At 42.4% G+C, this 26,501-nt stretch overlaps 1 protein-coding gene across 7 annotated transcripts in view; it reads left to right on the top strand.

Annotated features, from left to right (window-relative positions):
• The window catches only part of LOC121277832 (CSC1-like protein 2), a 290,835-nt gene that overhangs the window by 223,437 nt on the left and 40,897 nt on the right, over nt 1-26,501 (top strand). For all 7 annotated transcript variants that reach the window (XM_041187511.1, XM_041187512.1, XM_041187510.1 and 4 more), the window contains 5 exons: nt 13,115-13,252; nt 14,223-14,376; nt 15,503-15,609; nt 20,284-20,370; nt 25,439-25,504. In XM_041187511.1, the coding sequence (XP_041043445.1) occupies nt 13,115-13,252; nt 14,223-14,376; nt 15,503-15,609; nt 20,284-20,370; nt 25,439-25,504 (552 nt within the window). The remainder of the gene's footprint in view (nt 1-13,114; nt 13,253-14,222; nt 14,377-15,502; nt 15,610-20,283; nt 20,371-25,438; nt 25,505-26,501) is intronic.

Below are 26,501 nucleotides of genomic sequence, written 5' to 3'. Positions count from 1 at the left end.
GTAGGTACTTGCTAGCATTCTCTAGTTACTTGCGTTGTTTGGAAAAGTTGAGAAGTTCAAAAAAAAAATGGCAAATGCTAATGAGTGGTTGACAGCATGAGATGATAACAGTAATGCAAACTTCGTAACCAGAAACAGTTTCAGAACAACCAAGTACTGAAACCAGGAGGATTGACTGCACCCAACCCACTGAGGGATAAAGAGATTTTTGAAGAAGCAACTGTTGAGAATTGTTTGAAATAGATGGGTAGGGAGGTAAAAGATCCAGGATGAGAGAGACGTTGGGAGAGCGGTGGGCCAGCAAGTTAACAGGCGAGCTTGGACACATTGCAGAGTTATCATGGCCGAAGACTAAGACTAACCAGAAACTTGGGGACTTCAAGGACAAAGATCTATATTAAATAAACACACGAATGCTACAAGATGCCAGAATTGGAAGGCTTTGCAGCAGTAGACAACTCCTATTGTCGGAATATCGAAAGCACCTTGCAAACCTGTGACGTCTGCCACCTAGAAGGATAAAGCCACCAGGTGCATAGGAACACCACCATCTGCAAGTTCCCCTACACATCATCCTGACTTAGAACTATATCACTGTTCCTTCACTGTTTCTGGGCCAAAATCCTGGAGCTCCCTCCCTAACAGCACTGAGGGTGTACCTACACCACATGGACTGCAGAGGTTCAAGAAGGCAGCTCACCACCACATTTTTGAGGGCAATTTGGAATGGGCAATAAATGCTGACCTGGGCAATAAATGCTGACCTAGCCACAATGCCTACATCCCATGAATGAATAATAAAAAAAAACATCAGACCCAGCTGAGGATGCAGGTGAATGCAACATTCAGTAGACTTGAACATTAAACAAAGAGAGTAGATAAATGAGAGGGGTGGTCCTGTATTTCAGGGTCATCTGGAAAATAAATAGTTAATCTAATGAAAGGAGACCAGTTAAAATGAACAAATTCTGGGGAAATGTCTCTAAATTTAATAATCCAAGCAACAGTTGGGGTATATGACATAACCTCAGGCTGGCAAAAGGAGGATGACAAAGCAATTGGAGAATATAAGTGGAGTAAAATTATTTTAATTGAAAGCTTCATTCAACCAAACTGGGAAATGCATGTGATAAAATCAGATTTGGTAAATGTGATTCTCAGTAGTTTTACCGAATGCCATATGTATGAAAGATCTAGGCAAGGATTTTTGGGCTAGCAGGTTTTCCATTCCCGCCATCCCAGGAGCCGGCGACGAATGCATCCCTGCCATTACTGCCTGCCCCACAGCCATTTAATGCTCCAAGTGTTAATTGGCTGGAGGCAGGTTCCATGCCTCAGTCAGCTGCTAGCCAACCTGACTGACTGGCAGCTCTCTAGTCCCTGCAGCACCAGAAGCTGCAGTGGACAGACTCTGGGGACTGCATGCAGTCCCAGTTTTAAGTCCCAGGACTTCAAGTAAGTCTGGGGGAGTCTCAGAGCAAAGAGGGAGGAGGGGTGGGGGGGGGGGGGGGGGAATGAAGAGAGCACTTGTAGGGGCCAGACCATTTTGAGGGGAGGGGTGGGGGGCAGCCAATATTGAAAGGAGGCTGCTGATAGAGGCGACCCCTTCCCGTCTGAGGCCTGAACTGGGTTACTTTTTGGACCACCCCTGTTCCCCTGAATTCTTCCTTCCAGCCTGAAGATTGAAGCTTGCTGGGAAACATCCCATAAATCGATAATTGGCCACTTAAGGGCCAGCCTAGGTCTTGCCTCTCCCAGCATAAAATTGTGGAGAGGTCAGGACAGATGTGAGCCCTTTGGGAAGGCCATCCAAAAAATTTTACGTTCACCACCTGTCGACAAACCTGCTGGGGATGGAATGTAAAATTCTACCCCTGGACTTGGTTATACGGGGTATAATTTCAAAGTTTACAGATGATAACTCAAAAATAGTAAACAGTGAAGGGGACAGTAGCAGACTGGTTAAACGAGCAGATGCAACTTAAGCTTCAAATGTGAAATGGTGCAATTAGGAAGAATGAGGAGAGGGAATATAAAATAAATGGCACCATTCTAAAGGAAATACAGTAACAGAGGGACTTGGTGTTGGGGGGTGTATATGTACAAAATTCATTGAAGGTGCCACAGCAATCAGATAAGGCTGGAAAAACTCAGCAGGTCTGACCGCAAATGTGGAGAAACAGTTAACACTTCAAGTCCGTATGATTGTTCTTCAGAAACGTTAACTCTGTTTCTCTCTCACAGAAGCTGTCAGGCCTGCTGAGTTTTTCCAGCATTTTCTGTTTTTATTTCAAATTTCCAGCATCCACAGAATTTTGCTTTTATCTGATAAAGCTCCTTTTTTAAGAAAAAGCAGCATACCTGACCCTTGGCTTTACAAATGAGCAAAAAGTACTAAGTAATGAAGTTATGGTCTCCCTTTATAACCCACTGGTTCAGCCTCTACTGGAGTACCGTGGTCAGTTCTGGGCACCACACTTTAGGAAGGATGTAAAGGCCTTGGAGAGGCTGCCGAGGAGATTTACCAGATGGCATCAGAGATGAGCGATTTTAGTTACAAGGAGGGACTAAAGAGCTATGGTTATTTTCCTCAGAGCAGAGATTACAAGGACATGGGAGTGGAACTTATTGGATATCTGTACCAAAGAGCCATCAGGGCCATGATGGACTGAATGTCCTCCTGAGTTAGAAAAAACTCATCCTAAGGCAGTGCTTATCTTGATCTTGTATTTGTAATTGATACAGATGTACAAGAAATGGAAGCACAACTAGGGAACAGCAATCACCAAACTATCCAGGAGTCAAACATCTCCGACTAGGAGTCTGAGACATTGTAAGCTTCAAAAAAGCTAAATGCGATCAACACTTGATCAGTGGAACTAACTTCACTTAATTTCCACTTTTAGCTATTTGTTTGTGTTTCTTCACACTCCCATACGATTGCTTCCTGAATTGCCAAAATATCCGTCCTTGGTTTATCCCCCGTCCTCATCTACATACTGCCCCTTAGTAACATTATCTGCAGACATGTGGTCAACTTCCACATGTATGCTGGCTACACCCACCTGTGCTTCTCCCCCACCACTTTCAATTCCTCCACTGCCTTTGTTGACATACTGCTTGTCCAACATCGAGTCTTGAATGAGCTGCAGTTTCTTCTACCTAGAATCATAGAATGGTTATAGCACAGAGGAGGCCATTTGACCTGTCATTTCTCTACAAAAACAGTTCACCTACTGCCACACTCCCACCTTTTCCCTGTAACTCTTTCGAGTACAAACACGTTTCCATCTGTTCCTATTCAGATGAAGTTACATTGTTTCATAGTTTGCCATTGTGAGATTTGAACTCTTGATCTTGGGGTTACCTTTTCCCTGTAACTCTTTCGAGTACAAACCCGTTTCCATCTGTTTCAGATGAAGTTATATTGTTTCATAGTTTGCCATTGTGAGATTTGAACTCTTGATACTCTTTTTGAGTAAATAAACCCATTTCCATCTGTTTCAAATGAAGTTACATTGTTTCATAGTTTGCCATTGTGAGATTTGAACTCTTGATCTTGGGGTTACAAACCCAGTACCATAACCACTTGGCTATTTAGGCCAAGCATTTGTTGTAACTCTTTCGAGTACAAACACGTTTCCATCTGTTATCAGATGAAGTTACATTGTTTCATAGTTTGCCATTGTGAGATTTGAACTCTTGATCTTGGGGTTACAAACCCAGTACCATAACCACTTAGCTATTTAGGCCAAGCAAACGACAGGCAGGTGTAACTCGTTCGAGTACAAACCCGTTTTCCATCTGTTTCAGATGAAGTTACATTGTTTCATAGCTTGCCATTGTGAGATTTGAACTCTTGATCTTGGGGTTACCTTTTCCCTGTAACTCTTTCGAGTACAAACACGTTTCCATCTGTTTCAGATGAAGTTACATTGTTTCATAGTTTGCCATTGTGAGATTTGAACTCTTGATCTTGGGGTTACAAATCCAGTACCATAACCACTTGGCTATTTAGGCCAAGCCTACCTTTTCCCTGTAACTCTTTCGAGTACAAACACGTTTCTTTCTGTTTCAGATGAAGTTACATTGTTTCATAGTTTGCCATTGTGAGATTTGAACTTTTGATCTTGGGGTTACAAACCCAGTACCATAACCACTTGGCTATTTAGGCCAAGCCACAAGTAACTCTTTCGAGTACAAACACGTTTCCATCTGTTCCGATTCAGATGAAGTTACATTGTTTCATAGTTTGCCATTGTGAGATTTGAATTCTTGATCTTGGGGTTACAAACCCAGTACCATAACCACTTGGCTATTTAGGCCAAGCCTACCTTTTCCCTGTAACTCTTTCGAGTACAAACCCGTTTCTTTCTGTTTCAGATGAAGTTACATTGTTTCATAGTTTGCCATTGTGAGATTTGAACTTTTGATCTTGGGGTTACAAACCCAGTACCATAACCACTTGGCTATTTAGGCCAAGCCACAAGTAACTCTTTCGAGTACAAACACGTTTCCATCTGTTCCTATTCAGATGAAGTTACATTGTTTCATAGTTTGCTATTGTGAGATTTGAACTCTTGATACTCTTTTGAGTAAACCTGTTTCCATCTGTTTCAGATGAAGTTACATTGTTTCATAGTTTGCCATTGTGAGATTTGAACTCTTGATCTGGGGGTTACAAACCCAGTACCATAACCACTTGGCTATTTAGGCCAACGCCGAAACTGCAGGAAATCTGTCGTGGAACAGAAGCCTGTACTTTAACTCTTTCGAGTACAAACACGTTTCCATCTGTTTCCAGATGAAGTTACATTGTTTCATAGTTTTGCCATTGTGAGATTTGAACTCTTGATCTTGGGGTTACAAACCCAGTACCATAACCACTTGGCTATTTAGGCCAAGCAAAACCGGAGCCAATCTTTACTTGGTATAGGTTTATTCACTGAATGAAACATTACGGGTATATACCTCCTGACTCCACTCTATTTCAGTCAGGGTATCTTTATAGAGTACAAACCCGTTTCCATCTGTTTCAGATGAAGTTACATTGTTTCAGTTTGCCATTGAGAGATTTGAACTCTTGATACTCTTTTGAGTAAACCTGTTTCCATCTGTTTCAGATGAAGTTACATTGTTTCATAGTTTGCCATTGTGAGATTTGAACTCTTGATCTTAGGGTTACAAACCCAGTACCATAACCACTTGGCTATTTAGGCCAAGCAAAATAGTGTTACTGTAACTCTTTTGAGTACAAACACATTTCCATCTGTTCCTATTCAGATGAAGTTACATTGTTTCATAGTTTGCCATTGTGAGATTTGAATTCTTGATCTTGGGATTACAAGCCCAGTACCATAACCACTTGGCTATTTAGGCCAAGCAAGATGTTACAAGTACATAGTGTGGAAGGCCCTGGTACCTGTAACTCTTTCGAGTACAAACACGTTTCCATCTGTTTCAGATAAAGTTACATTGTTTCATAGTTTGCCATTGTGAGATTTGAACTCTTGATCTTAGGGTTACAAACCCAGTACCATAACCACTTGGCTATTTAGGCCAAGCACCTTTTGCCTGTAGCCCTGCAAATTTTTTCTCTTCACAAAATGATCCAATATTCTTTTGAAATCAACTATTCAATCTGCCTCCACCACATTGTCGGGCAGTGCAATCCAGATCCTAATCATTAAATGACTCAAAAGAGTTACCATTGCTTCTTTAGCCAATCAGCTTGAATTGGTAATCTCTGGTCCTCAATCCTTCCACCAATGGAAATAATTTTGCCCTAACTATTCTGTCCAGACCCCTCATGATGTTCAACGTCTCTATCAAATCTCCTCTTAACCTTGCCTTCCCCTGCCCAGTTTCTCCAATATATCCAAGTAACTGAGTCATCCCTGGAACCATTCTTGTGAATCTCTTCTCCACCCTGTAATGTCTTCACATCCTTCCTTAAGTGTAGTGCCTAGAACTGGATGTAGTACTTCAGGTGAGGCCAAAGCAATGTTTTATGCAGGTTTATCATAACTTCCTTGCTCTTGTACCCTATGCCCCTATTTATAAAGCCCAGGATGTTGTGTGATTTATTAACTGCTCTCTTGAACTATCCCTCCTCCTTCAATGATTTATGCACATGTACCCCGTGTCCCTTCTCACCTGCACCCACTTTAAAATTGTATCCTTTATTTTATATTGCCTCTCCCCTTTCCTCCTGCTAAAGTGGATAATTTCATACTTAGCACTGCCACTTGTTCACCCATTCCACCAGCCTGTCATGCCCTTTTGAAGTTTAACACGATCCTCCTCACAGTTCACAATGCTTCCAAGTTTTGTGTCAATTGTAAAATTTGACCACCGAGGTCTAGATCATTAATATATATCAGGAAGATCTTAAAGGAGACCAAACCAGTATTTTATGCAAGTTTAATATGTACTGTATACCCCTATTAATAAAACCAAGGATACTGTATGCTGCTTTAACAGCACTCTCATGTTGTCCTGCCACCTGCAATGACTTGTGCACACATGCACCTGATCCCTCTGCTCCTGCACCCCCTTTTAGAATTGTACTCTTTATTTTATATTGTGTCTCACTGTTCTTCCTACAAAAATGCATCACCTCTCAGTTCTTTGCATTGATTGTCACCTGCCTCCCCATTCCACCAACTTGTCTGTCCTTTTTTGAAGTTCTACGCTTATCCTCCTTGCAGTTCACAATGTTTCCATGATTCGTATCATCCACAAATTTTGAACTGTACCCTGTACGCCAAGGTCTAGGTTATTAGTATATATCAGGAAGAGCAAAGCTCCCAAAACAAACCCTTGGGACACTGTACTACAAACCTCCCTCTACACCGAAGAATATCCAGAAAGAACTATTCTTTATTACCTGAGCCTAAGCCAATTTTGTGTTCATGTTCCTACTGTCCCTTTTTTCCCATGAGCTATAACTTTGCTCACGTCTTTTGTACAGCACTTTATCAAATACCTTTTGGAAGTCCATGTACACAGCATTACCCTCATCAACCTCCCTTACCTCTTAGGAAGCTCCAGCAAGTTAATTAAACATGATTTTCCCTTAAATCCATGTTGGCTTTCCTTAATTACCTGCATTTACCCAAGTGGTTACAAATTTTGTCCCAAATTATTGTTTCTGAAAGCTCCCCTGCTGCTGAAGTTAAACTGACCAACCTGTAGTTGCTGGGTTTAGCTTTACACCCTTTTCTGAACAAGGGTGTAACACTTGCAATTTGCCACCACCTACCTTCTAAGGAAGAGTGGAAAATTATGGCCAATGCCTCCGCGGTTGCCACACTCTCTTCCTGTAGTATCCTTGGATAGAATCTCACAGTGCAGAAGAGGCCCTTAAGCCCATTGAGTCTGCACCAACACGAGAAACACCTGACCTACCTACCTAATCCAATTTACCAGCACTTGGTCCATAGCCTTGAATGTTATGATGTGCCAAATGCTCATCCAGGTACATTTTAAAGGATGTGAGGCAACCCACCTCCACCACCCTCCCAGGCAGCGCGTTCCAGATCGTCACCGCTCTTGGGTAAAAAATTTTTCCTCACATCCCCCCCCTAAACCTCCTGCCCCTCACCTTGAACTTATGTCCCCTTGTGACTGACCCTTCAATTAAGGGGAACAGCTGCTCCCTATCCACCCTGTCCATGCCCCTCATAATCTTGTACACCTCGATTGCTCGCTCCTCAGTCTTCTCTGCTCCAGTAAAACAACCCAAGTCTATCCAACCTCTCTTCATAACTTCAATGTTTCATCCCAGGCAACATACTGGTGAATTTCCTCTGCACCCCCTCTAGTGCAATCACATCCTTCCTATAATGTGGCAACTAGAACTGCACACAGTACTTCAGCTGTGGCCTCACCAAGGTTCTATACAACTCCAACATGACCTCCCTACTTTTGTAATCTATGCCTCGATTGATAAAGGCAAGTGTCTCATATGCCTTTTTCACCACCCCACTAACATGCCCCTCCACCTTCAGAGATCTATGGACACACACGCCAAAGTCCCTTTGTTCCTCAGAACTTCCTAATGTCATGCCATTCATTGAATACTTCCTTGTCAAATTACTCCTTCCAAATCTCATACATCTCATCTGGTGCCTTATCAACTTTATGTATAGGCAGCCTATCCAATACCTTGTCCTTATAAATTTTAAACTTTTCAAGTGTCTGAATTACCACCTCCTTTCACCATGACCTTGGTAGCAGCATCTTCCTCGGTAAAGACAGATGCAAAGTGAAATGGTATTGTCACTAGGCTGGTAATCCAGAGACCCAAGGTAATGTTCTGGAGACCAGGGTTGAAATCCCACCAAGGCAGATGATAGAATTTGAATAAAATAAAAATCTGGAATTAAAAGTCTAATGATCTTGAAACCATTTTTGATTATCATTAAAAACCAGATCTAATGTCCTTTAGGGAAGGAAATCTGCTGTTCTCGCATGGTCTGGCCAACATGTGACTTCAGATCAGCAGTAATGTGGTTGACTCTTAAATGCCCTCTGAAGTGGCCTATTAAGCCATTCAGTTATATCCAACCGCTACAAAGCCAATACAAAAGGAAGGAAACTGGATGGACCACCTGGCATCAACCTAGGCACTGAAAACGACGACGACGAGCCCAGTCCTGTTGACCCTGCAAAGTCGTCCTTACTAACATTTGGGAGCTTGTGCCAAAATTGGAAGAGCTGTCTCATGGACTGGTCAAGCAACAGCCTGACACAATCATGCTCACAGAATCGCATCTTGCAGATACTGTCCCAGACACCACCACTGCCATCCCTGGGTACCTCCTGTTCCACCGGCAGGACAGACCCAACAGAGGTGGCCTCAATGTTATACAGTCACACAGAATCACAGTGCAGAAGAGGCCCTACAGCCCATCGAGTCTGCACCGACACGTGAGAAACACCTGACCTACCTACCTAATCCCATTTACCAGCACTAGGCCCATAGAGTTGAATGTTATGACGAGCCAAGTGCTCATCCAGGTACTTTTTAAATGATGTGAGGCAACCTGCCTCCAACACCCTCCCAGGCAGTGCATTCCAGACCGTCACCAACCTCTGGGTAAAAAAGTTTTTCCTCACATCCCCCCCTAAACCACCTGCCCCTCACCTTGAAGGCTTCACCTGAGTCAGGAGGGAGTTGCCCTGGGAGCCCTCAACATTGACTCCAGACCCCATGAAGTCTCATGGCATCAGGTCAAACATTGACAAAGAAACCTCCTGCTGATTACCATGTACCTCCCCCCGCTCAACTGATGAAGCAGTACTCAGCAGTAGAGTCATAGAGGTCCACAGCACAGAAAAAGGCCCTTCGGCCCATCGGCCAGTCAAACAAGTACCTAACATCCAAATACTTCTTAAATGTTATGAGAGTTTCTGCCTCTACCACCCTTTCAGGCAGTGAGTTCCAGATTCCCACCACCCTCTGGGTGAAAAAATTCTTCCTCACAACCCCTCTAAACCTCCTGCCCCTTACCTTAAATCTATGCCCCCTGGTTATTGATCCCTCCACCAAGGGGAAAAGTTCCTTCCTGTCTACCCTATCTATGCCCCTCATAATTTTATACACCTCAATCATCCTCGATCTCCTCTGCTCCAGGAAACTAACCCCTGTTTATCCAATATTTCCTCATAACTAAAACTCTCCAGCCCAGGCAACATCCTGGTAAATCTCCTCTGTACTCTCTCTAATGCAATCACATCCTTCCTATAATGCAGATTCCAGAACTGCACACAATACCCTAGCTGTGGCCTAACCAGCGTTTCATACAGTTCCAGCATAACTTCCCTGCTCTTATGTTCTATGCCTCGGCTAATAAAGGCAAGTGTCCCATATGCCTTCTTAACCACTTTATCTACCTGTCCCACTACCTTATGGGACTCGTGAACATGTACACCAAGGTCCCTCTGATCCTCGGTGCTTCCCAGTGTCCTACCATTCATCGTGTATTGCCATGCCTTATTTGTCCTGCCCAAGTGCATCATCTCTTACTTGTCCGGATTAAATTCCATTTGTCACTAATCAGCCCATTTGACCAGCCAGTCTATATCCTCCTGTAATCTAAGGCTAACCTCCTCCCCACCAATTTTCGTGTCATCCATGAACTTACTGATCAACCCTCCTGCATTCAAGTCTAAATACTCCTCCATGTTGAACAAAGCACTGAGGGTGGCATGGGCACACAATGTACTCTGGGTGGGGGACTTCAATGCCCATCAACAAGATTGGCTCGGTAGTACTACCGAGCTGGCTGAGTCCTAAAGGACATAGCTGCGAGACTGGGGCCTGTGGCAGGTGGTGAGGGAACCAACAAGAGGGAAAAACATAATTGACCTAATCCTCACCAATCTGCCTGCTGCAGATATGTCTGCCCATGTCAGTATCAGTAGGAGTGACCACCGCACAGTCCTTGTGGAAACTAAGTCCCAGCTTAACTTTGAAGATACCCTCCATCCTGCTGTGTGGAATTACTAGCAGGCTAAACTGGATAGATTTCAAATAGACCTAGCAACTCGAGACTGGGCGCTGTGGGCCATCATCAGCAGCAGAACTGTACTCAACCACAATCTGCAACCTTATGGCCTGACGTATCCCCGCTCTACCATTACCACCAAGCCAGGGGATCAACCCTGGTTCAGTAAAGAGTGCAGGAGGACATGTCAGGATCAGCACCAGGCATACACAAAGAAGCAATAGCAATGAGGACAACTTTCATGTAACAAGTGATTAGGATCTGGCGTGCACTTGCTGAGAATGTGGAAGCAGGGTCACTTGAGTCATTCAGAAGGGAATTGGTCATTATCTGAAAAGGAAAAAATTGCAGAGCTACAGGGGAAAGGCAGGGGAGTGGCATTGGAATTGAGGAAGGTGTTAGTGTCGATCATTAAGGAGGTAATAGCTGGGCACTTAGAAAATTCATGGTAATCTGGAAGAGTCAACATGATTTCGTAATCATGTTTAACCAAATTATTTGAGTTCTTTAAAGGAGTAACACGCTGTGTGGGTAAAGGGAAGCCTGTAAACATGCTCTACTTGGATTTCCAGAAGGCATCTGATAAGTTGCCACATCAAAGGTTATTGTGGAAAATAAATGGTATGGGGGTAACATGAGCATGGATAAAAGATTGGCTGTCTGGTAGAAAACTGTGTATAAATGGGTCTTTTTCTGATTGGCAGGATGTGATGAGTGGAGACCTTCAGGGGTCTGGCTGGGGCCTTAACTTTTTACAATTTTTTATCAATACTTGGATGCAGGGAGCGAAGGCATGACAGCTAAATTTGCAGATGACACAGATAGTTGAGAAAGTATGTTATGAAGAGGGCATGAGGAAGTTGCAGACAGATATAGAGAGGTTTAGTGAGTGGGTAAAAATCTGGCAGATGGGGTACAATGCAGGGAAATGTGGGGTCGTTCACTTTGGAAGGAAGAATAAAAAAGCAGAGTGTTACTTAAACGGAGGACAGCTGCAGAATTCCAAGTTGCAGAGGGATCTTGGTACTTTTTTATAGTTCATGGAGTGTGGGTGTCGCTGGCTAGGCCAGCATTTATTGCCCATCCCAAATTGTTGTTGTTCAGAGGGCATTTAAGAATCAACCACATTGCTGTGGGTCGGGAGTCACATGTAGGCCAGACCAGGTAAGGACTGCAGATTTCCTTCCCTGAAGGACATTAGTGAACTCAATGGGTTTTCACAACAGTCGGCAATGTTTCATGGTCGTCATTAGACTTTTAATTCCAGGTTATTTTTTTATTGAATTCTAACAGGATTCGAACACGGGTCCCCAGAGCTTTGCCCTGGTTTACTCGTCCAACGACAATGACACTACGCCATCACCAAATGACCACCTACTTCTATTTCGTTTGTTCATAATGAGTGGCATTAGGTGAATTGCTCCTTCAGAGTGGGCTGAATAGCCTCCTGCAGTAACTATTCTAAGTTTCTAACAATTCTGTGACATTATTCATTGTATTTACACACCAACTAGAGAACATACGTGTTTAAGTCTCAGATGGTGTCATTTGACCCTTTATCATTTTCTGTAATCACTCCCTTGCATTCCTTGCTCTCTGTAATAATACTTATTATTTCTTGAATATTTAACAAAAAATTACTGAAATTCAGTCTTGCTATGGCATCACCCTTTTAAAACTTCAACTAGAGTGTTCCTGTGCTTTGGACGTCATGGCCATTGCTTTGTTGGCATTGATGCAATAAATTAAGATGAAACCAACAAAATTTAGCCCAGCAAGTCCATACTGTTTTTTGTGATGTGATTGCCTGATTGTGATTGCAGTATTCTCAGCAGGCTGACTGACTGACCACTATATCTTCTGCAAGAATAATGCAGATTATCAGGAGTTTCCAGGGTGTGATGCATCTTGAGATTGATGACCAGTGGCCCTCCTTTGGTTTCATGATGTCAGCTTAATCCTCGTGTTGCTCTACACACAATGCCCTACAGGATGTGTGTGTCACGCAGTGCATTTGACATTGCGCTCTGTTTGCGACTCTACATTTTAGGCTTGGAAACAGGAATCTGTGGGTCCTAGAATATGCACGAAGAGATCCAATGGTGTTAGTGAGGACATCACATTTCTTTCAAATGAGCATGTTGCTGCATATGAACAAGTTTGTTTTAATGTCATTACCATCCCACCAAAGCAAGCTACTGAGAACAGTATACAGGTTTACCTGATTTGAAATACAATATGTTTTTCCCATAGAACAGACTTCTTACCCATAGAGAATGCTTTGGTGCAGATTTGCATGAGACAGGTTTAAGGCACTCAAATAGGTGCAAGAGATTAACCAAGCATAACCATGCAGATTACTAACACAAGCACTGATGAGCTTCCTACTGCTTATCCAGCAAGTATTACTGTAAAGGATTAATTTGTAGGTTTACCTGAAGCTAAGTGGGTATAAACAGAGATCCCAGTGTTAAAGAGGGTCAATTTAAGTATATTCAAACCTTTGCAATGCACAATTCATCATTGCTGAGGGCTCTGGCATTATCCAACTCAATATGGAAGGTTTCACTTTACTTTTACATCTGATTTTATTTCCACAGAATTCTCAGAGACTTCAATGCCTGTAAGTTTCAGGGCTGTATATTCAGTGGAGAGCCTCAGAGATCTTCAAACAGCGAGTTCCTCCATGCTTCAAACTGGAGTGTGAGCTATGCGCCTGATCCCCACAATATTTACTGGTAAGTTATCGCTTTCTGTTGTTTTTGATAGGAGGTAACATAATGGCCCTGCTTCAAGTATGAATCATAAATCACATTTTCCACTGGGTAATCAGCCACGCACACTAAAAGAACTAGCAATACTGCATTTTTTATTATCCCTATTTTGAGCTGAGAAAGCTATGTTTAACCTCCTTCAACTGTTGCAGTCCATGAGGCTATTGCACTAAGTAGGGAATTCTAAGGTTTTGATCCTGCAACACTGAAGGAATGTTGTGCGATTTGCCGGGAAATTAAAGCTGGCAGTGTACAGATTGAATTGCTGAGGGATGTTGAAACCAGAAACCATTTGACCACTGGGATTGCTTTCTTAACTTGGACACCATTCTCCAAATGTTAGAGGGTTTTGAAATGTAGGTTGAGCTACGATTGTCCAAGTCTTGTCTGCATCATTGACAAAACATTAATCTAACATTTCTCTTCTGTTTTATCATGGCTGCTTTACCATCTTGCTAGGCCATTTGAAAGGCCTTTAAGAGGCAACCATGTGATGTGAACTGGCATCAAATGTAGGCTCGACAGGATAAGCATGACAGATTCTTGTCATTAATGAACCAATTAACTTTTTGATTATTTGGTAGCTTTGGTCATTTTTTTTTTGATGCTTATGAAAAATTCTTAAAAGATTTAATTCCATTTCATAGTTTATCTTGGTAGAATTTGAGCTTGTGACCTTCGGTTGTTGATCGATCCAAGTCTCCTGATTGTACTTGAGTGGATATTCCACCCAGGCCTCAGCAATGTTGATAAATCTCTCTGCTGTTCCTTCCTTTAGTATTTTGCTGGGTTAAATGAGGAAAGATCAAATCCATCAGCTTTGTTTTGCCCAAGTATTTCACTCAGTAATCAAGTGTGTCCTGCAAAATCTGTTGAGAGCTGGTGGCCAATTGCCTTAAGGTACAATTATATAAGAATCTTTTTATTTACACAGGGAGCACTTGTCATTGAGAGGGATTTCGTGGTGGCTCCGCTGCCTCATCATCAACTGTATCCTTTTTATTCTACTTTTCTTCTTGACCACTCCTGCTATTATTATTACAACAATGGACAAGTTCAATGTTACAAAGCCTGTTGAATATTTAAATGTAAGTTTTAGTGTATCAACATTTTTTAAAGAAAAAACATATTGCTTTTATTTTCTTCAACTTGCTAACCCTGTTCCTGGCTTAGTGAGGAGGATGAGTAAAATTAGCCTTTGCCAATATTGCTGGCATTCAAACACAGAAAGGACATGAGTAGACTAGCCTGTCCATCTGCCTGCACCATCCTGGAAATGATGCCATTATTACATATATGTTCATCTACATGTACATGCTCACACAGTCTCCTGGGAAAAGCACAAAAACCAGAGGGAAAATCTTATGCCAATTTACAAGTGAGCTCCAGGAGATCACAATGATTGACACAAGCACCTTTCCACTCCCAGTGAACCACCTTTGCCACTCACTGGAATTCATTCAGTTGCCTTTTGAATGCTTACTGTAAATCCACACTCGCTGCACATAGAGCAGGTCAACAGACTCTTCAGAAAGATTTCCTCCTGACATCTTACCTAGTTCTATACTATCATAAGTTGTTCTCTTTGATCTATCCAGTTCAAATAGGCTGTCTATATGGGCTGACCCTAAAACTTGCACTATTTTAAATATATCAATCAAATCTCTTTACTCTCCAAAGTATTAAGCCCCAACTGTTTAAGTCTATTGTAGTAATTAAACACACTTAGTCATCAATTGAGTGGTCCACCTCTGAGTCTTTTCCAGGGCATTGATAACCCCCACCATGTAAAGGGGCCAAAAGTATCTAAAAGTATCTAACAAAATCTGCATGTGGTCAAGGGTGGTCCCCTGAAATCAAGAGCTCAGAGCCATTCAGTGCTTGGCGAAATTATGAAAGTCAATAATACCTGATGTCATTTAACTTTGATATGCTTCATCCTGTAATTCCTAAGAAAGCTCTGGCCAGGGAATGGCTTTTTGGTTGATGAAAATCCCCCCTTTATACAGTCCAGGAATGACTTGCTGTAACACAAATAGAGCCAGTGGTGGTTGTAACACATGTCTGTCTTTGGATGTTTTTAGATAAGTCAGAATTCACTTTCTGCTTATTACTAATTGTCATTTGACAGTGATAAGCCCTGACCTTTCAAACTTTTGACTCCAAGCATCAAAAACCTTAAGCTTACTGCCTGTTCAATTTGTGTCTCGGCAGAATCCCATCATAACACAGTTTTTCCCAACACTCCTGCTGTGGTGTTTCTCTGCGCTTCTCCCAACCATAGTTTACTACTCAGGATTTTTTGAAGCACATTGGACAAGGTATTTTCATTTAATTTTGTATTTATGTTCTGGGTGTTTTAATTTTTTTTAGAAATTTTCTGTTCCGTGTGCCTATGAAAAGGGCATATAACTTGCTGAGTTTGAATCCTCATACTGTTTGTACCGACAGTTTCTATTCAAAGTTGGAATATGTTGAGTTTTTTGGTGCACTTTATCATTAATCTAAGATGTCAGTGTTAGAGAATTGATTAGAAATTAGAGATTGATTCTGAGGTATATTACAGTGTGGAAAAACATCCTTTCAGATGTTAAACTATGGCTTTGGATACCAGCTCAATTGGAGATTTTTTTTATTCATTCACGGGACGTGGGCTATGCTGGCTGGGCCAGCATTTATTGCCCATCCCTGCTTGCCCTTGAAGGTTGCTGCCTTCTTGAACCACTGCAGTCCGTATGGTGCTTATGGGAGATGGCAAGTTACAGGAAATTATTTCTGTTCGAGTTGTTGCTCCTATCTGAACTATGCAAAAATGGATGTTTAATATTTTATTTCTCCTTCCTTAAAATGTTTTTCCTGTCACTCAGATCTGCCATTTTAGATCAGTGGGGCTGTGTCCTGAGCAGTTCAATTTACTTCAATATTGACTGGCATCTTGAAGCAGTCTGTTAGCCAACCCAGAGATTTCTACAGTCTGAGTAGCTGCTACTGCTGCTGCATTCTCATCTTAGAAACTGCATGACTGATTCATATGTATTTTAGTCTGTCTAAGCTGGGTTACTGATCTCATGTGACAAACAGTCGTCATCTCATTCAGTGGGAATGAGTATAAAGGCAAGGCAGTCTGAAATGGATCAACTTGCATGGCACTGAAAAGGGGAAGGGCAAAAGTTTGAAACAGAATCTTTACTCCTGAAGTAACCTACATTGTAGTGGCCCATCTGCAGCTTCCTGTAGCAACCAACTCATGAAGTTACTGAGGCTGTCACCAGAAAGCAACATTGCTTGTTTTTTTGTTCGTCCAGCTCAGTTTTCCAGATCAGTGCTCATGCTTCAAGTGAGCTGGGTGGCAACTTTCAATTTAACATCGTTCAGTGTTTGAAATTGTGGTGTTGAAAGAGGTAGGAGGTAACACCCATATACTGTTTATTCTGTGGACAATATCAGGCTCAGAGTAAGTAAATATTGTAGTTTTAACACCTTATGAGATGAAAAATATTGGCTCAAAGAATCTCATTTGTGCCAAAAATTCAAAATATGAATTGTGCTGTAGCCCAATACACCAAAGGGGTATTACACTTATGAAGGAAGCAGTTACATGTCTGGGTGTTACTCTGGGGCAGGAAGCAGATTCATCCAAAGGACGTTAGGCTTAGGAAGGAAACAGTTAAATTGAAGAGATCCACAACTGGGGAAGATCAATACTGTATTTCATAGTCAGAGTTTTACAGCGCAGAAAGCGGCCCTTCAGCCCATCTTGTCCATGCTGGTCATCAAGCCCCTATCTACTCTAACCCCATTTTTCTGCACTTGGCTTGCATGCTACGGCATTTCAAGTGTTCATCTAAATACATCTTAAAATGTTGAGGGCTCCTACCTCTACCACACTTTCAGGCAGAGAGTTCCAGATACCTACTCCCCTCTTGGTGAAAACATTTTTCCCTCAAATCCCCTCTATACCTCCTGTCCCTTACCTTAACTCTATGCCCCCTGGTTATTGACCCCTCCACCAAGGGAAAATTTTTTTTCCTGTCTACCCTATCTATGCCCCTCATAATTTTGTCCATCTTAATCAGGTTACCCCTCCACCTTCTCTGCTGTAAGGAAAACAACACCAGTCTATCTAGTCTCGCTTCATAGCTGAAATGCTCCAGCCTAGCCAACACCCTGGTGATTCTCCTCTGCACCCTCTCCAGTGCAATCACATCCTTCCTATAGTGTGGTGACCAGAATTACACATAGTACAGCAGCTGTGGCCTAACTAGCGTTTTGTACAGCTCCAACATAACCTCCCTGCTCCTATATTCTACGCCTCGGCTAATAAAAGCAAGTATCCCATATGCCGCCTTAGCCACCTTATCTACCTGTGTTGCTGCCTTCAAGAATCTATGGACATGCACACCAAGGTCCCTCAGATCCTCGGTATTTCCTAAGGTCCTACCATTCATCGTACTCCTTTTCCTTGTTAGTCGTCCCAAAATGCATCACCTCACACTTTTCAGGATTAAACTCCATTTGCCACTGTTCTGCTCCTCTGACCAGCCTGTCTACAGCCATTTCCTACACACCTTGATAATTACCTGACACAAGTTTAATACATCTGATACAGCTCTGACACAGCTTGGCAGCTCACACTCACTGACAAGCTTGATGGCACTTCGGGCTGGATTTTACCACCTTCTCCCTTGCTGGGCATGTTTTTAGTTGTGGGGGACATGTAAAATACAAGGGGAGGCAAGCCCACCACCTTTCCACCCACCCCGAGCTATTCCTTCCTAATATGGTAGGTGAGCGGGCACTAAAATCTGCAGCCCACCCACATTTTTAAGCAGATAATTAATGGTCAATTGAGCTCGTTGCCAAACCAATTGACCCGAATAATATGATGCCCATGCCATAAAACAGTCAGCATGGGTAGGCAGGCAAGTGTAGACGAGCCATTTTTTTAAGCAAATTACATGGCACATAAAATGTTAGTAATTGGATGGTTTATAAAAGGAATAGTGTAATGAGTCCCAGCTTTCCATTATTATAACCTATAAACCATCTGAACTTTTCGATTATATTCCAGCCCTTTTAGATTCCTGCTTTCTTTTCTCTAATACTAAAGATCTCCTTTAAACCCTGTCCCTTTCCCCTACAAGCTCACCTCCAACAAGTGCGAACAACTCATTGATTGTCAATAAGATCGAACCTAACATCACCCATGATTTCTCTCTCCCTACAAACTACAAACACATGTCCGATCTTCCTTTCCTCTCTAGTCCTTGAATACGTTGCTTCCCAAATCTGTGTCCATTTTTCCCGCAACTCCATGAATATTTCCAATCAAATTTCAACCCCTGGCAAAAACAACAAAAAAACCTTAGGCAAAAGGATGCCTTCTGTGACTTTGACCAGGATGCATTATTCCTCCTCAGCACTTCGAGGCTTTTGACTGGGTCAACCACACTATCCTCCTCTGATGCTTTTTCAGTTAGCCTTGTCTATCAAATTGTAGCTACAACACCTCCAGCAATAGCTTCTCTTCATGCCCCTGCAGCATTACCTCTGGAGTCCCAAGGGGATCTATCCTTGGCGCCTCAATTTCATGATGCTTCCATTGTCTGAAGATGTTCCTGTCATCTGGTCAGCTTTTAATTTGCACTGATGATACCTAGCTCTACATTTCCACCATCTTTCTCTTTTCCTCTTGTGTTGACAGATTACTTGTTAGACATCTAGCCTTAGATGAAAAAATCATCTTTGCCCCATCTCCCTAATAAACTGCATGCCCTTTCTGCACTTCCATCGCTCTTCCCAGCCATCATTTCAGGCTGATCCGGATTTTCTTCAGCTTTGGCATCCTGTTTTACTTTGAACCAACTTCAGACTCTATCCTCTCCACAATGCTGAACTTCCACCTCTAACATTGCCTGCCTCTGACCCAACTTCAGCCCACAATGCCTTTTATTCCCTCTGTTGCTACCCTGGTTAGCCCACCATCCACCACGCTCTGAAATCTTCCATTCATCCAAAACTGTTCTACCCATGTTCTATTCCATGTCACATTCTAACCATCTGTCACTGACTTAGTTTAACTCCCATCTCAAATTTTAAATTCGCATCTTTATCTTCATATCCCTTCTTAACTTATTCCTCCCCATATCTGTCTTCCACCAGCCTTAGAAACTCTTTCCCTCCCACTGAAAACCCTGTTCCTCTGCCTCTGCCATCTTGTGGTTCCCTGTCTCTTTGTCTCACCCTCAGATCTTCTGGAATTCTCACCTGAAAACACTCTACCTCCCTCTTCCTTTACAACCCTCCTTAACACCCCCAGGCGTTTGTCATCTCTCCTATTATCGTCCTTTTGCTAGATGCTGGAATGGCTGCCAAGCCAGTCGTACAGGAAAATTTTGAGTACACTGGAGACGTATGTATAGACTGGGCTGAGCTGTGTCTCATCCAGAGCAAGGAGAATAGTGGGAAAGTATTGGTGGGTGTAAGTTAGTCAGAGGGGAGAAAGGAATTGAGGTGCATGTTTTTTTTGGAATGAAAATTTGCAATTAAATTGCACCTCAGAACCTGCAAAGTGCTTCTCAGCCACTGAAGTTCCCCTTAAGTATATCGACTGTTGAAATGTAGCAAACATGGCAGACAATTCGAGCCCAGCAAGTTCCCCCAATAACAATACCATGACAAGAAATTAATCTATTTTGGTGAAGTTCATTGGCAGGTAAATATTAGCCAGGCTGGTATAAAAACTGCCTTTTTTTTTTAGAAGTTCTGTGGATCTTTTACATCCATTCGATTAGTGCCATCCTTTTGTTTAGGAGAACGTCTTGTTCAAAAGCTAGCTGCTTCTAATATTGTAGGAGCTTCTGCACTATAATTGTGCTCAAATCTCTGGATGTGGCACTTGAACCCAGGACTTTCTGACGCGAGGCGAGTGTGCTACCAGTCAAAGAGGCCTATAAATTCTGTTTATGTTTTAATCACTGCAATGTCTTTTTCAGATCGGGGGAAAATCGAACCACGATGCACAAATGCTACACCTTCCTTATATTCATGGTCTTAATTCTGCCATCTCTGGGTCTCAGCAGGTGAGTTAGTTCTTGTGTTAAAATGACAATTCAATGTGCAGGAGATGCAACAATTCTCCCCATATTGATACAGTTTGTATTCTCTCTCTGGAAGCGGTGTTGGTGCTTTGGTGCAGGGGCAGATACAAAAAATGGGGAGGGGATAAATAAATACTGTTTTAGTGAAGGTGTAATGGGCACTCATCCAAGTGTCGGCCCTCTAGTGTCAGATTACGCAGAAGAAATCATACCAAGATTAATCCTCTTTGCTCTTTTTAAAAAAATTGCCCAGTGTGTAATCTCTTTAAAGGAACCGATTTGCTGGAATGATGTGGGGCAATGGTGCCTATTCCGCAACACTAAATGGATATGAATCTCCTATGGAACATACTTTGCCATGATCTTTTCCCACCTTCAATCCAGGTATCCACTAGCTGTGAAAATTATTTCTCACCCCTCGTAGAAACAGATCAACCCTTTAACAAAACAGCTGGCTGCCTATGAGTTAGACTGTGAAGAAGGTGTGTGCTGTAGTTCAAAGCTGTAGAACTCAATTGTTCCCTAGATTCTACCTGGGGAATGCCTTGGATGTTTTTAAAATGAGCATGAATAGTTTCTTTAAACATAATTTATTTATCTGACATCTCCCCTACTTTGTCGAGACTGGAATTTGAACCCTGTTCCCAAATATGGAGCCTTTCGCAATAGGAATTTAGCATCATAGCACTGTGGCCCATACTTTCCAAAAACTGCAACAGATTCTGGAACTGGAAATTGCTGGGAATGAGCTTTCAGCAAAACCTTAAATGTTCAAAAAAAATCAAGCCATTCAAGTTCAGGGAAGAGCCTCCAAAAGCGCATCAAGTTTAAAGCTAATTTTCAGAGTAGTGAGGAAGAAAATTGATTGGGAAGAGCATTAAGGGTAACAATGGCAAATTGTGCAACAGCAGAGTAAATACTCAGCAGGTCCAGTCTTAATGGATTGACAAGCAGGGTGAGGTAACAGAGGGTTGATGAGGGCAATGTTGTTGATGTGGTGTACATGGACTTCCAAAAGACATTTGATAGGTGCTGCACAACAGACTTGTGAGCAAAGTTGAACTCGTGGAATAAAAAGGGCAGTAACAACATGGATACAAAATTAGCTGAGTGACAGGAAACAGAGTGTAGTGGTTAATTGTTTTTGGACTGGAGGAAGGTTTATAGTGGAGTCCCGCAGGCTTGGTGTTAGGACTCCTGCTTTTCCTGCGATAAATTAGTGGCCTAGACTTTGATGTACAGGGCACAGTTTCAAAATTTGCAGATGATACAAAACCTGGAAGCTTGTGAACTGTGGGGAGGAGCTTCAAAACAACATGAGCAAATTGGTGGAATGGGCAGACAAATGGCAGGTGAAATTTAATGCAGAGAAGTGTACAGTGATTCATTTTGGTATACAAAATAAAGGGTACAATTCTAAAGGGGGTGCAAGAGCAGAGGGATCTAGATTTTGGGAAGATTCCGTTAGACTGGAAAATAACAAATGTAACTCTTTTATTCAAAAAGGGAGGCAGACAGAAAACAGGAAACTACAGGCCAGTTAGCTTAAAATCTGTCATGGGGAAAATGGTAGAAGCTATTATTAATTATGTTCTAGGGCACTTAGAAAAGTTTAAGGCAATCAGGCAGAGTCAATATCACAGAATCTCAGTGCAGAAGAGGCCCTTCGGCCCATCAAGTCTGCACCGACACGTGAGAAACACCTGACCTACCTACCTAATCCCATTTACCAGCACTTAGTCCATAGCCTTGAATGTTATGATGGGCCAAGTGCTCATCCAGGTACTTTTTAAAGGATGTGAGGCAACCCGCCTCCACCACCCTCCCAGGCAGCGCATTCCAGACCGTCACCACCCTCTGGGTAAAAAGGTTTTTTCTCACACCACCACCCCCCACCCCTCAAAACCTCCTGCCCCTTACCTAGAACTTGTGTCCCCTTGTGACTGACCCTTCAACTAAGGGGAACAGCTGCTCCCTATCCACCCTGTCCATGCCCCTCCATAAACCTGTACACCTCGATCAGGTCCCCCCTCAGTCTTCTCTACTCCAGTGAAAACAACCCAAGTCTATCCAACCTCTCTTCATAACTTCAGTGTTTCATCCCAGGCAACATCCTGGTGAATCTCCTCTGCACCCCCTCCAGTGCAATCACATCCTACCTATAAAGTGGTGACCAGAACTGCACACACTACTCCAGCTGTGGCCTCACCAAGGTTCTATACAACTCCAACATGATCTCCCTACTTTTGTAATCTGTGCATCGTTTGATAAAGGCAAGTGTCCCATATGCCTTTTTCACCACCCCACTAACATGCCCCTCCACCTTCAGAGATCTATGGACACACACGCCAAGGTCCCTTTGTTCCTCAGAACTTCCTACTGTCATGCTGTTCATTAAATATTTCCTTGCCAAATTACTCCTTCCAAAGTGTATCACCTCACACTTTTCAGGGTTAAATTCCATCTGCCACTTATCTGCCCATTTGACGATCCCGCCTATATCTTCCTGTAGCCCAAGACACTCAACATCAATATTAACCACCCAGTCAATCTTTGTGTCATCCACAAACTTACTAATCCTACCCCTCGCATAGTCACCTATGCTGTTTATATAAATGACAAATAATAGGGGACCGAGCACAGGTCCATGTGTACGCCACTGGACACTGGCTTCCAGTCACTAAAGCATCCTCCTGTCATCACCCTCCGTCTCCTACAACTAAGCCAATTTTGAATCCACCTTATCAAATTACCCTGCATCCCATGTGCATTTGCCTTCTTTATAAGTCTCCAATGTGTGACCTTGTCAAAGGCTTTGCTGAAATCCATATAAGCTACATCAACTGCACTACCCTCATCTACACACCTGGTCACCTCAAAAAATTCAATCAAATTTGTTAGGCATGACCTCCCTCTGACAAAGCCCTGACTATCCCTGATCAAACCTTGCCTCTCCAAGTAGAGTTAGATTCTCTCCTTCAGACTTTTCTCCAATAGTTTCCTTACCACTGACGTGAGACTCACTGGCCTGTAGTTCCCTGGCTTATCTCTACAACTCTTCTTAAATAGCGGAACCACATTAGCTGTTCTCCAGTTCTCTGACACCTCCTCCATGACCAGAGAGAAATTAAAAATTTGGGTCAGAGCCCCTGCTCTGATGACTTTATGAAAGGGGAACCATGCTTAACCAATTTATTGGAGTTCTTTGAAGGAGTTGCTTGTGCTGTGGATAAAGGGAAACGGGTGAATGTGGTGCACTTAGATTTCCAGAAAGCATTTGATAAGGTGCCACATCACAGGTTATTGCAGAAAATAAAAGCTCATGGTGTAGGGGTAACACATTGACACGGATAGAAGATTGGCTAGCTAACAGGAAACCGATGGTAGCTATGGTTGATGGGATGTAACAAGTGGTGTGCCACAAGGATCAGTGCTGGGGAACTTTTGACAATTTATATAAATGACTTGGATGTAGGGGCAGATGATAAGGTTGCTAAATTTGCTGACGATGCAAAGGTAGGTAGGAAAGTAAGTTGTGAGGAGAACATGAGGCTATAAAGTAACATGGGTTAAATGAGTGGGCAAAGATCTGGCAAATGGAGTATAATGTGGGCAAATGTGAACTTGTTCATTTTGGCAGGAAGAATAAAAAAGAAGCATGTTATCTAAATGGTGAGAGTTTGCAGAGCTCTGAGATTCAGAGGGATCTGGGTGTCTTAATGCATGAGTCACAAAAGGCTAATATGCAAGTACAACAAGTAATTAGGAAAGCTAATAGATTGTTATTGTTTATTACAAGGGGAATTGAATACAAAAATAGGGAGATAATGCTTCAGTCGTACAGGGAACGGATGAGACCACATCTGGAGTACTGTGTACAGTTTGGTCTCCTTATTTAAGGAAAGATATAATTGTGTTAGAAACAGTTCAGAAGGTTTACTGGGCTAATATTAGGTTAAGCTTGTATCCACTGGAATTCAGAAGAGTAAGAGGTGACTTGATTGAAACCTTTAAGGTCCTGAGAGAGTGGATGTGGAGAGAATGTTTCCTCTTGTGGGAAAATCAAGAACCAGGGGTCACTGTTTAAAAATAAGGGGTCACTCATTTAAGACAGAGATGAGGAGAAATTTTTCTGAGGGTTGTGAGTCTTTGGAACTCTTCCCCAAAGGCATTGGAAGCAGGGTCTTTGAATATTTTTAAGGCACAGTTAGATAGATTCGTGATTACCCTTTCACCCCCATGTTATCGGGAGCACGAGAGAAGTTACAAACCATGTTATTGAATGGCGGAGCAGACTTGAAGGGCTGAGTGGCCTGCTGCTGCTCCTAGTTTGTACGTACGTGTGCGTAAATCATTGTAGGTGGCAGGGCATGTTGAGAGAGCAGTTAATAAAGCATACAGCATCCTGGGCTTTACCAATAGGTCCTTAGCACAAAAGCAAGGAAGTTCTGATAAACCTGTGTAAAACACTGGTTCAGCCTCATCTAGAGTATTGCATCTGGTTCTGGGCACCACGTTTTAGGAAGGATGTGAAGGTATTAGAGTGTGCAGAAAAGATTCATGAGAATGGTTCCAAGGATGAGGAGCTTCAGTTATGTAGAAGTTGGGACATTTTTCCTTGGAGAAGAGAATGTTGAGAGGAGATTTGGTGGAGGTATTCAAAATCGTAAGAGGTCTGTGCAGAATGGATAGGGAGAAATTGTTCCCACTGGCGTCACGATTGAGAACCAGAGGGCACAGATTTAAGGCAATTGGTAAAAGAAGAAATGGCGATATGAGAATAAATTTTTCAAACTGCAAATGATTAGGATCTAGGAGTGTGGTGGAGGCCGGTTCAATCAAGGTATTCAAGAGAGAATTGGATTATTATCTGAAAAGGAAGAATATGCAGAGCTGGGGAAAAAGATGGGCGGGGGTGGTGGCATTAGTTGAATTGCTCCTTCAGAGAGCCATCGCAGATACAATAGGCCAAATGGTCTCCTGAGCTGTAATCCTTCTATGATTCTAGGTTGCACGCTGCATTCTAAAGCCATACTTATTTCTATTCCAGTCTGGACCTGTTTTTTCGTTGGCTGTTTGACAAAAAGTTTCTGGAAGAAGCCACTGTTCGATTTGAGTGAGTAACTAACTAGAAACCTTCTCAATATTATTGACTTGTACTGTGGGTTCATTCTTTTCCTCCCTTCCTTGGTGCATACACAGACACAAATAAAGTGTTAAAAACAAAAAAACTGCAGATGCTGGAAATCCAAAACAAAAACAGAATTACCTGGAAAAACTCAGCAGGTCTGGCAGCATCGGCGGAGAAGAAAAGAGTTGACGTTTCGAGTCCTCATGACCCTTCGACAAAACTTGCAAGTTCTGTCGAAGGGTCATGAGGACTCGAAACGTCAACTCTTTTCTTCTCCACCGATGCTGCCAGACCTGCTGAGTTTTTCCAGTTAATTCTGTTTTTGTTTCACAAATAAAGTGTGTTAGAGAAGTGAATACAGAATTAGAAGACTTGTCTGTGACCTATATGCTGGTTTAAACAGCAAGATTAAGGTGGGTCGATGGTGGGGGTGGTTGGGTGGAGGAGAGCAGGAGAAACTATCATCTCTAGATGTTAAGAGTTTTATTGAGGATGTGAACTGATAGGTAAGCTTGAATTATCATTGATTAAACCAGGAGCTGAATTTTAACTGATTAAAAAAAGTACATTTAAAATAGATATATTAGGAAGACAAAAGCAAAGTACTACGGACGCTGGAAATCTGAAATGAAAATGCGGAAATAGTCAACAGGTCAGACAGCATCTGTGGTGAGCGAAACCGAGTTAATGTTTCAGGTCAATGACCTTTCATCAGAAACGTTAACTCTGTTTCTCTCTCTCTCTACAGATGCTGCCAGTGCAATGGAAAGAACCTGCACTTCTATGGCACCTTGCATAATCTTGGAATATTTCCAAAGCACTTCAGTTAGGGGCATTGGAGATCCAGATAGAGGATGCAATGGGGAAGGTGCTAACAGGCCCAAGAATATGAAGAAAAACTCAGCAAAGGGATCTAAAACAATTTCTGTATAATCTTTAGTTTTCATGTATTTATAGCTCATGAAACTCTGGATGGCGCTAT

Source organism: Carcharodon carcharias, chromosome 5 (assembly GCF_017639515.1).
Source record: "Carcharodon carcharias isolate sCarCar2 chromosome 5, sCarCar2.pri, whole genome shotgun sequence".
NCBI lineage: Eukaryota > Metazoa > Chordata > Chondrichthyes > Lamniformes > Lamnidae > Carcharodon > Carcharodon carcharias.
The sequence above is the reverse complement of the archived record's forward strand: the minus strand, read 5'-3'. Positions and strand labels throughout refer to the sequence as shown.